This window comes from Schistocerca serialis, chromosome 4 (genome assembly GCF_023864345.2).
Source record: "Schistocerca serialis cubense isolate TAMUIC-IGC-003099 chromosome 4, iqSchSeri2.2, whole genome shotgun sequence".
Taxonomy (NCBI): domain Eukaryota; kingdom Metazoa; phylum Arthropoda; class Insecta; order Orthoptera; family Acrididae; genus Schistocerca; species Schistocerca serialis.
In genome coordinates, this window is record NC_064641.1 from 233,353,192 (window position 1) to 233,365,839 (window position 12,648).

At 43.9% G+C, this 12,648-nt stretch overlaps 1 protein-coding gene across 1 annotated transcript in view; it reads left to right on the plus strand.

Annotated features, from left to right (window-relative positions):
• LOC126473932 (UDP-glycosyltransferase UGT5-like) overlaps nt 1-12,648 on the plus strand; it is an 85,108-nt gene that overhangs the window by 19,861 nt on the left and 52,599 nt on the right. Inside the window, exon 2 of the mRNA XM_050101290.1 lies at nt 9,369-9,571. Within this exon, the coding sequence (XP_049957247.1) occupies nt 9,389-9,571 (183 nt within the window). The 5' untranslated portion in view covers nt 9,369-9,388. The remainder of the gene's footprint in view (nt 1-9,368; nt 9,572-12,648) is intronic.

Consider the following 12,648-nt stretch of genomic DNA (forward strand, 5'->3'; position numbering starts at 1 on the left):
AGCATTTGTAGACTTAGAGAAAGCTTTTGACAATGTTGACTGGAATACTCTCTTTCAAATTCTGAAGGTGGCAGGGGTAAAATACAGGGAGCGGAAGGCTATTTACAATTTGTACAAAAACCAGATGGCAGTTATAAGAGTCGAGTGGCATGAAAGGGAAACAGTGGTTGCGAAAGGAGTGAGACAGGGTTGTAGCCTCTCCCCGATGTTATTCAATCTGTATATTGAGAAAACAGTAAAGGAAACAAAAGAAAATTTCGGAGTAGGTATTAAAATTCATGGAGAAGAAGTAAAAACTTTGAGGTTCGCCGATGACATTGTAATTCTGTCAGAGACAGCAAAGGACTTGGAAGAGCAGTTGAACGGAATGGACAGTGTCTTGAAAGGAGGATATAAGATGAACATCAACAAAAGCAAAACGAGGATAATGGAATGTAGTCAAATTAAGTCGGGTGATGCTGAGGGAATTAGATTAGGAAATGAGACAAAGTATTAAAGGAGTTTTGCTATTTAGGGAGTAAAATAACCGATGATGGTCGAAGTAGAGAGGATATAAAATGTAGACTGGCAATGGCAAGGAAAGCGTTTCTCAAGAAGAGGAATTTGTTAACATCGAGTATAGATTTAAGTGTCCGGAAGAAGTTTCTGAAAGTATTTGTATGGGGTGTAGCAATGTATGGAAGTGAAACATGGACGATAACTAGTTTGGACAAGAACAGAATAGAAACTTTCGAATTGTGGTGCTACAGAAGAATGCTGAAGATAAGGTGGGTGGATCACGTAACTAATGAGGAGCTATTGAATAGGATTGGGGAGAAGAGAAGTTTGTGGCACAACTTGACTAGAAGAAGGGATCGGTTGGTAGGACATGTTTTGAGGCATCAAGGGATCACAAATTTAGCATTGGAGGGCAGCGTGGAGGGTAAAAATCGTAGAGGGAGACCAAGAGATGAATACACTAAGCAGATTCAGAAGGATGTAGGTTGCAGTAGGTACTGGGAGATGAAGAAGCTTGCACAGGATAGATTAGCATGGAGAGCTGCATCAAACCAGTCTCAGGACTGAAGACCACAACAACAACAACAACATTAGTGCAAAAACATAGCTGGAATGTTTTCGAAATGTTCCGAGCGTTGGCGAGAAATTCGTTTTCTCTTTACTTGCTGGATCAGAATTTAACTAGTGTCACATCAGTTCCAAACAAACACTTCTCTAGTAAAGTCATCATGTGAATTCTACCACACTCCTTCTTTTCATTTGCCTACAACGTAAGTTGCTTCACATATCTGTAATCAATAGGCATTCAACACCATACTGTGTGGTTTCTTGATTTTTACAGCTAGTTTGCAATTTTCTGTCACTCTGATGTTCGAGGGGACTGCAGCAATTCAACGGTTACGGAAGGGTTTTTCGAGAGCAGATGGTATTTTTTACAGCTAGTTTGCAATTTTCTGTCACTCTGATGTTCGAGGGGACTGCAGCAATTCAACGGTTACGGAAGGGTTTTTCAAGAGCAGATGGTATTTCTGTTCAATGAATAAATTCTGCAGTTTCTTTTGAATGAGGCCATATTATTAACCACTGATCTTATTGGGGACAATATGTGCTAAAATAGAGTAGCTAGAATATCGACTCACTTAACAACAGCGTGCACGAAGTGTGTGAGCAACGTAGCACTCATGCTCAGTCAGAAAGAGAAAACTGCGTCGCTACTTTGAGTTCATCGTAGCATGGCTGACCAGATTTCAGCACTCAACACTAGTTTATAGTTATTGCAGAGAGAGCACTACAAAACCTGTAATCCTACATTTTATTTGCATACTAGCACGCAAAGAAATGGCGAAATTTTCGTGTGATATCTAGCTCGCATTTGAAGAGAAATGGCATAATTTTAGTGCGATTCAAGGAGAAATGGCGTAGTTTTACTGCGACATTTACAGTGTGCGTAGCTGCTCCCTCCTGAAGTAAGAGCATTTTCTCTGAATGCACGGAGTCCCTCCAGAACGTCATATGATGGGAAATTGTATAGATAAATGCGATTATAAAGTGAACTGCCAAATAAAGAAATACTTTTACTTTAAGTTATGAAGACCGACATTCCAGCCTGGCATGTCTTTTTCGAAATTTATTGGGTGATCTACTCGCGTCTTTTGCCAGAGTCAGTGCGGCAACTTAAAGTACCTCGTATCTTTTTACAAGACGTCTTCGGTCAGTGATGCAACTTAAAATATTTCCGAAGCAGAAATAATTTCACATATGAGTTATCGACTTACCTTCGTATCTGAACTTTGACGTTGAAATACTATTCAATTTCACATCTTATCAGTGCTATGGTCACAGTCATTAATTTTCGCACTACTGGCCGATTTTGGGGTGTACCATATTCAACGGCTCAATATGAATCCAACGTAGTACATAAGTAGTTTGATACTGGTTTGTTGGTGATCAAATACTCGTTGTGTCCACCTGGTTTGTCTGACAATAAATGTTCACATAGATTTGGGAGAACTAAGTTTATTTAACAGAATGTATCTTTTCTGTTATGTGTTTTAGTACAATGTTAGAATGAATCAGTTGACAAAGACATTTATTCTTGAATAATGAAAAATAGTACTGGAAAGAAAGTATCATTTTGAGTGCTAAATGAAGATGTATTTACAGGAAGAATAGATAAACATCGAGGCCGGCCGGTGTGGCCGTGCGGTTCTAGGCGCTTCAGTCTGGAACCGCGTGACTGCTACGGTCGCAGGTTCGAATCCTGCCTTGGGCATGGATGTGTGTGATGTTCTTAGGTTAGTTAGGTTTAAGTAGTTCTAAGTTGTAGGGGACTCAGAGCTATTTGAACCAAACATCGACGTTGTCTGAAGATGTAAGAACTATAAGAAGAAAACAAACACCGTTAGAAAATATCACTAACTAGTATATACACAATTCACTCTGTTAATCAAAGTTCAAGTCCTGATGGGACAGGTGAAAGTTAAAGATTTGTGCACTTACACTCAGTATGAGTTAAAACTCCCAGAACGACACCTCAGTCTCAGAGTTCCAGTATGATGAAATGCTGCCTAGTCTAGAGTAGAAACGCAGACATGAAATGTTACAAGTCCACTAGCTGATCACTGACATGAAACACAGCGTCCTTCTTGATTGATGGAATGCGACTGCATTTGGCGCCTGGCCCAGAAAGTGAAATACTCTTCTTCTCTCTCTCTTTTTGGGCATGGGGGGGGGGGGGGGGCAGAGGTTGCGATACAGTGCGTGACTGATTTATACTCGTCTAACTCCAATAGTTTAGGAATAAAATATTTCTATGTTACAATGACATAAATACAATGACACCATTGTATTGGACGTTGAAGGTATGGCGGTGGGATTTGAAGTCCTGTACCAGCCTCCTGTGGTGGAAATTTAATGTTGTCAGTAAGAAGTGACACAACTACATCGGTAGTTATAGTAATGGCCATAGCAAAGATTGCACATAATGAGTGGTATCATCAAATTCTACCGCAGTATGAGTTGCTGTTAGCAGGGCTATCGTTAGCCGTGGTCCAAATCCTAGTCCTCGGGGATCCTAAGAGGAACAGGGTGGTGGTGCCAATGCCTGGGAGTCGTGGTGCCAATGTGTTGACAGCCATTGACCGTGTCACGCAGGGCGTCCAATTTGTCGTACAGGCGCCTCACCTTCTCTCGAATGGTCGTCTTTAGAGAGACCATGTCTGCCTCCTCTTGCAGAGTTAACAATGCTCGTGAGTTGAGGGACATGCAGGCTCCCCGAAGCACCTTACTCTGCAGGCGCTGGAGACTGTGCCACTAATCGTGGCTCACGCTGTCGAACCATAGGTGAGGGAAGTATGGACAACCGTATGGCACAGTTGGAGTCAAGGACCTCTATTGCTACATGGGACGCGATTTCGCGGTAGGTTGGATGATGGCTAAAGTAGGTCTGTCTCCGGGAAGGCCGGCTCCTTTCGGCTATGTAACCACTTTCCTCGGATGTAGTGTTGACTGCTGGCTGCATAGGCGCAAGATGTCCTACAACAATACTGTACCCTTGTCTGGTTAGGAAACAAATGAAAAAGCTCTTTATACCGGGTGGAATATGAAAAAGTGTATATAATTCTGGGATACTGATGAAACAAATCCCTTAGACGCGCGCATTTAAGAGCCAAAGCAGATTAGGACAATCAACAGGGTTGAAAGTATTAAAGCAAACAAAGTAGCAAAGTTACGTGCCTGCGTTATACAAAAATCTTTCATTCTTAAGAAATACAGAATTTTTTCTGTAGCCTTATGTCCCTCAGCATAATAAATACAAGCGAATTTACAAGTACAAGAAGGCTCTTAGATTCTATTTAACATCCAGGGACTGATGACACATTCTTACAGCCCGTAACTTTGCGTTTAGAACAGTGGTGTGTCTGCAACACTAAAATAAGTAACATGTAATGACGTTAACACCTTAAGCACGAAACCTACGGAATATAATCGTCTTTATGCTGTATGTTCCATTAATACAAGTGTGCTTCAATTAAAAGGAATAATGAAAACATGGCCAGGTCATTACTTTGGTATACCTTTTACTTCAGTTCTCTAGACACCAGATGTTGAGGGTCCTATTGAATTCAGAGACGGTAAGACTTTCAGAACAGTTTTTCCATAAGCATTTATACTGATACTATAGTTGCTTGTGCACATCCAATGCGCTATTGCCATTCCTAAACGAACACATGGCGAAATACGCTGCTCTTCTCTGGATTTTTTATCTGGCAAGGGTCCCAGGCTGGCGAACAAAGCAGAAATATCGGTAGAACAAGGCTGAAAGATATCTCCTTTGCTGGTGGACTACGCTTTCCAAGGATCAAGCAATGAATGGCTTGCTCCTTTCCTATGATTAGTTTTATGTACTGTTAACACTTAAAACCACGGCGTACGCATTCACTCGGATATTTAACGGATGTACATGTTTCCATTGAGTGTTCGTGAATTGTGTAATCATAACATAACAAGTTTTTCTACGTATTTGTGCATAATACATCACTTCACGTCACATACATCACGTCAACTGCGAATCCTTGCACTAAGCATCGATTGCGGCAGGTCTTCCAGTATTTCGCTACATTTTTATAGTGTTGTTACTTCTACCAAACCTGGGCCCAGCCGGGACAGAATGAATACATTGAAGCACTCGCCATGTATAACTAGCCAATGAGCGCGTATGGGCTATCGAAATGTCATAGAAACGGCAGTATTAACCCCTCTTTCAAAAGTACACCGAATATAAAGATTTCTGCAGGTCAATTTTATGGTGCCAGCGCTGTTCGGGAGACGCAATCATTTGCTCGCTATCTTACCTGCAGTACAGTAAGCTTGGAAAAATTTGCCAAAGGAATCCTTTAAACAAAGAAAAATGAAAAATACGAAGAATCATCTCGTTTGTAGCATCTACGAGGCCTATTCGGAAAGTAAGGTCCGATCGGTTGCAAAATGGAAACCACTGTGAAAATTAAAAATGTATTACTTGCAACAGTAGGTACACTTTCCAGCTACTTCTCTACGTAGTCGCCGCTTCGACTTAGACATTTGTTGTAGCGTTCTGCGAACTTTTCAATATCCTCATCACAGAAGGAAGCAGCCTGTGCTTTCTGCCATTTCTCTACGCTGGTCTACTGCTCATTGTCTTTGCCAGAACGTCGTCTTCACAGCTAGCGGTTCATATGAGCAGAGATGAAACTTAGGGAGAGTCAATTACGGACTCTGTTGTGGGTGATCAAACACTTCCCATCGAAAACGCTGCAGGAGCATCTTCGTTGCCCTTTCAGAGAGCGGCCGAGAAGTGTCATGCAGGAGGAATGTTACGTCGACTTTTTTTTGTTATGTTACGTGTTATGTTTCGTGGACTGCATGACATCAGGCGAAATCTCACACCAGGCCCTAATGCCTGGCGGGAGACATTATTGTTCTAAGCAACATTACGTGCTCACTGTGCGCTCAGAACCGATGCGATCGACGAACATACTAGAGACACTGCCCAACAGATCTATGCAAAGCTTCATCGGATTTTCACTGCCGTTTCCATTTCGCACCTCGCCGGACCTTACTTTCCGAATAACCCTCGTAGTAGCAAGTCTGTGCCTCACTGTTCTCCGTACGCCATAAGCATTTCGGTCATAGTTGTAATCGAGGAAGAGGATCTACACCGTCATGAGCTTTCGGCCTTATCTTCTTCCACGATTTCATCGTCGCGAAATTGTTCAAGTAGCCGCACTAATTTGGTATCCTGTGACGAGACACAAGTACTTACGCACGACGGTAACTTCTGAGTCCTTTGACGAGAAGATGAAACTCTGTGGATTAGTTCTCACATTTGTTCTTGCTTTAGCCAGAATAAACCAGTGGCCAATTGCCGTGTGACTCATTTATCAATTGTTAAAAGTAAAAGTAGCAGATGTTGACTCCACGAAGCCGTATTTCGTTGATCATAACAGTCAGCCTTAGTAGAAACTGTTTTACCTGAACTGTAGTATTTCGGCAGAATTTTCGACCACGTTAGATTAAATCTGGGCAAATTACTGTCACACGTCCCTCAAAATTATCGTACCGTCGTCGCTGGGAACGTTGTTTGTTTCCTTGTTTTTCAGATGGGGTTGGAGGGGGGCGAGGGCGAGAGGACTCTTAAATTACTATTGTACTCACTCCGGCTTCAGGTCACGACTGGCCTACCGGCACTATCCGACCGCCGTGTCATCCTCAGGGGAGGATGCGGATAGGAGGGGTCAGCACACCGCCCTCCCGGTCGTTATGATGGGATTCTTGACCGAAGCCGCTACTATTCGGTCAAGTAGCTCCTCAATTGGCATCACGAGGCTGAGTGCACCCCAAAAAATGGTAACAATGCATGGCGGCCCGGATGGTCCCCCATCCAAGTGCCGACCACGCCCGACAGCGCTTAACTTCGGTGATCACACGGGAACCGGTGTAGCCACTGCGGCAAGGCCGTTGCCTAAATTACTGTTGTCCACTATGGATTTGCATCTGGACATCCAGTATTAAAGTAAATATCCTTTACTTCACGTCAATGGTCAGAAATATTTTTGTCATAAAACTGCCGGTTTCGGTCTATAATAACCATCTTCTGATCTGCAGAAAAATACGGGAAAAACATAAATACACTAGCAGATTGTCTACAGCTTAAAACAATGAAATCGACAATAATGAAAAGTGTTACTGGCATACATCTGCATTTGTGCACTTTAAATACGAAGCATTAAAGCTTAAGTCTCTAAATACACTTTGTCATCAAAAGTGTCGGGACACTTGGCTGAAAATGACTTACAAGTGGCGCACTCCATCGGTAATGCTGGAATTCAATATGGTGTTGGCCCACCCTTAGCCTTGATGACAGCTTCCACTCTCGCAGGCATACATACGTTCAATTAGGTTCAGGAAGGTTTCTTGGTAATGGCAGCCCATTCTTCACGGTGTGCTGCACTGAGGAGAGGTATCGACGTCGATCGTTGAGACCTAGCACGAAGTCGTCGTTCCAAAACGTCCCAAAGGTGTTCTATAGGATTCAGGTCAGGACTCTGTGCAGGCCAGTCCATTACAAGGATGTTATTGTCGTGCAACCACTCCGCCACAGCCCATGCATTACGAACAGGTGCTCGATCGTGTTGAAAGATTCAATCGCCATCCCCGAATTGCTCTTCAACAGTGGAAAACAAGAAGGTGCTTAAAACATCAAAGTAGGCCTGTGCTGTGATAGTGCCACGCAAAACAAAGAGGGGTTCAAACCCCCTCAATGAAAAACACCAGCACACCATAACACCACCGCCTCAGAATTTTATTGTTGACACTTCACACGCTGGCAGATGACGTTCACCGGGCATTCGCCATACCCACACCCTGCCATCGGTTCGTCACATTGTGTACCGTGATTCGTCACTCCACACAACGTTTCTCCACTGTTCAATCGTCCAATGTTTACGCTCCTTAGATCAAGCGAGGCGTCGTTTGGCATTTACCGGCGTGCTGTGTGGCTTTTGAGCAGCCGCTCAACTATGACATCCAAGTTTGCTCACCTCCCGCCTAACTGTCGTAGTACTTAAAGTGGATACTGATGCAGTTTAGAATTCTTGTGTGATGGTCTGGATAGATGTCTGCCTATTACACATTACGACCCTGTTCAACTGTCGGCGGTCTTCGTCAGTCAACAGACGAGGTCGACCTATACACTATTGTGCTGTACGTGTCCCTTCACGTTTCCACTTCACTATCACTTAAAATTGGACCTACGGATCTTTAGGAGTGTGGAAATCTCACGTACAGACGTATGACACAAGTATGACACAAGTAACACCCAATCACTTGAGCACGTTCGAAGTCCGTGAGTTCCGCGGAGCGCTCCATTCTGCTCTCTCACGATGTCTAATGACTACTGAGGTCGCTGATATGGAGTACCTGGCAGCAGGTGGCAGCACAATGTACCTAATATGAAAAACGTATGTTTTTGGGAGTGTCCGGACACTTTTGATAACACAGCGTAATTTTATGTGCTTTCTGGTTTGTTCCGTCCAAATATCTAGGTATTTTTATTGAGTATTTGTTACTTACAGCCCCCAAAAGACGGATTTTAACGATATAATTATAAAATGCATAAACGATATTGACAAGTATAGAGATAAGTACCTTGATGTACTTAATAGGATGATGACGCGTGGAGTAGTGAAAACTGTGAGGAGTACAGTGCTTTAGGGTGCTGTTACGAATTTCTAGCTGAGGATATTAAATGTAGTGTTATCGGAGAGGAAGTTATGTGATATGGAATGAGTATTGGGAAGAGTGAGGGGAGGGGAGGTGTAGAATTGTTGGATAGGTTGGAGCCTTCTCTTGGAAGAGGTAGTGGTGGGACAGGTTAACAGCGTAGTCTGGGTGGATGTCAGGAATCATTTTATGACCTGGGAGCGGAAGGGTTTGAAATTATCGTGTGGAAGGACGTAGAGTGTAAGGAGAGGTAAGTAAGGTGGCACGAGGTGGGCCAGGATTCTCACTGCTGGGGGTGTGTGGTGCTGGGATTCAATTTTGGGGTGAAGTTATTCCGGGTACTATAAAACACGTGGCAAACTGAACAGGGATATACGGTATGGGTGCGGGAGAGTGAGCGGATACAGGAAGCGAGGTGAGAATTTGGAGGGACAGGGTGTTCGGTATTGCAGCCGCTTACTTCATTAATCACCAGAACGAGTGCTCCGTCTCTGGCGACAATACAATCGACAAGGCATCACATTTTTTCTTTCTTTCGGATGTAGATGTATATACAGCTAATACTGCTCCCATGTACGTCAGTACAATAACATTACTTTCGTTTACAGAGTTTCCTGACAGTGGTGCCATGAAGACTATTTTGGTGCATACATTGACGCTGATTTTGGTTGTTGGAGGTACGCATTCGGCCAGGATTTTGGGTATCATCCCAACTCCCTCTATCAGCCACCAGCTGCCCTTCCGACTGATAGCTCTCGAACTTGCCAAGAGAGGGCACCAGGTCACACTTATTACAACGGACCCTGTGAAGGTAAGAGTGCAAACCATAAAAACCAACACATGAACATGAGTGCATTATATAAATCTTACTCTGAAGCGTAAAATCTTATCTTCATAAACTGAACTGATGAAACTCACTGCCTTTCACTGACGAGTCGCTCGGCTGGGTAGCACTATCTTGGTGGAACGTTTCGTCTATTGATCAAAGCACCATCACGTGGTAAAATATTGGAGTCCGTCAAGCATCTTTTTTTATAAATTCCGAACATCGTTTTACCCGTCCTGAAGAAGGTAAGAGATGCACAGAAGGTACTCCCTCGCAGACGCGCAGATCAGGAAAAGGTGGAGAGGACAATGGTGGAGAAGACAAGTGTTTGGCAACTCGGCCACGCATAAAAAGCCCAGCTATAGGAACCTCGGTAGGATGGGTATATGTAAATTTCGCACTTAAAATACATAACTACGAGATTTCGTTTCACATTCTATTAACGATCCAATTGTGGTATAGGGGTCTCTATTATATTTTATTTTATTATTTTTACTACAGCGCAGTTGTGGTCTTCAATATATGACCAAATACGACGCTATAAGGTGATACAGAACGCAAACTCAGCAAGCCAACAATGTTCGACTAATAAGGTCTAGTGATACTATCCCTACGGATGCTAGGAAGTAGTGGAGATTTAATGTGATACAGTTAGCTGGTTTGCTGGGTCAGTGGCTTCCACATAAGCTCTGCTTGGAAATTATACATCAACACAAATTCGCTGATAACATTCTGACTTCTACATCTACATCTACATCCACATCTACGTAGATACTCCAAAGCCACAGTGTGGTGCCTGGCGGAGGGTACTCTGTACCACTACAACACATTTCCTTTCCTGTTCCACTCGCAGATAGAGCGAGGGGAAAATAACTATGTATATGCTTCAGTTAGGGACCTAATTTCTCGTATTTTATCTTCACGGTCGTTACACCCAATGTGTGTGTCGGCGGCGACAGAATCGTTTGGCACTCAGCTTCAAATGCCGGTTCTCTAAATTTTCTCCGCAGTGTTACTCGAAAAGAATGTAGCCTTTTGTCCAGAGATTCCCATTTCAGCTCCCGAAGCATGGCCGTAATACTTACGTGTTGATCGAACCTAAGAAAGAAGCAGCTATTGATAATTCGGAGAGTACTCTACCAGTATCACTGTCATTGGTTCCACAAACACCTAATATCTTTCGTTTCGGAATGTACGTTGTTATTTCGCCTGTAACGCAAAAATATGAGACCGGATGCTAATCTTCTTCTCACTGGTCTTATCGAAACGTCACGTTGAAGGGACGCTGTAGGTTGATGCTAGCCGAGAAGACTTTTTTTATAAAGGCTTTTTCCAGGCGCATCTTGTAGATGCAGATATTTTATTTATCTACATTGTGAATATGTCTATGCGGTTTTGTAACGTAGACTGCTTGCAATACATCTTACGGGGTATTCAGCTAATTTATTTGTAGACAGTGCACAGAAAATTATTCCTCACAGTAGCTCTTCGTCACAGGCACAGTTGTATAACATCAGACGTGCTGAAGACCAACGTAGCAGGATAACATGATCGCGATGTACCATGTGCTAACGGTTGCCACAAAATTTGCTCAGTTCCCTCAGTATAAAATAGAAGAAAGGAAACCTCCAATTTTATTTAACGAAAACTTAGATAACAGCATTATACAGCTCACAAACCATATTTTTGATCACAGAATCAGAATTTACCACATGATCCAGTGCTGCGACACTCACATCATAAGATATGTTGTTCAAATGTGTGTGAAATCTTATGGGACTTAACTGCAATGGTCATCAGTCCCTAAGCTTACACACTACTTAAACTAAATTGTCCTGAGGACAAACACACACACCCATACCCGAGGGAGGACTCGAACCTCCGCCGGGATCAGCCGCACAGTGCATGACTGCAGCGCCCTAGACCGCTCGGCTAATCCCGCGCGGCTCATAAGATATGTTGCTGGGAATACCAGTGGTGCCGAAAGATAGCTGCAATCGTTCGCACTCGAAAAAGAAAAAAAAAACATCTTTGCGTTGTACAATATTAGCTTGTTATTTAGCTACTCTCTTCAAAAGGAAATTATAAAAAATTACATCGCTATATCAAGCAGGTTCTTGTTCACATTGATTAAAGGAGACTGCATGCTGCCTGTACTTAAAATATTGCAAAAGCAATAGAATTACAAAGGATTGTACCTATCGTACGTAGCTGCAGGGACAACAGTCTGGATGACAGACTAATCTGGTCTTTCAACGTCAAGCAAAACGGCGTTGCTGTGGCGGTACTGCGAACGGCTGAAAGTAGCAGTAATTTTTCCCGAGGACATGTAGCTCTACCGTATAGTTAGCTTTTGACAATGTTGACTGGAATACTATCTTTGAAATTCTGAAGGTAGCATGGGTAAAATACAAGGAGCGAAAGGCTACACTCCTGGAAATGGAAAAAAGAACACATTGACACCGGTATGTCAGACCCACCATACTTGCTCCGGACACTGCGAGAGGGCTGTACAAGCAATGATCACACGCACGGCACAGCGGACACACCAGGAACCGCGGTGTTGGCCGTCGAATGGCGCTAGCTGCGCAGCATTTGTGCACCGCCGCCGTCAGTGTCAGCCAGTTTGCCGTGGCATACGGAGCTCCATCGCAGTCTTTAACACTGGTAGCACGCCGCGACAGCGTGGACGTGAACCATATGTGCAGTTGACGGACTTTGAGCGAGGGCGTATAGTGGGCATGGGGGGAGGCCGGGTGGACGTACCGCCGAATTGCTCAACACGTGGGGCGTGAGGTCTCCACAGTACATCGATGTTGTCGCCAGTGGTCGGCGGAAGGTGCACGTGCCCGTCGACCTGGGACCGGACCGCAGCGACGCACGGATGCACGCCAAGACCGTATGATCCTACGCAGTGCCGTAGGGGACCGCACCGCCACTTCCCAGCCAATTAGGGACACTGTTGCTCCTGGGGTATCGGCGAGGACCATTCGCAACCGTCTCCATGAAGCTGGGCTACGGTCCCGCACACCGTTAGGCCGTCTTCCGCTCACGCCCCAACA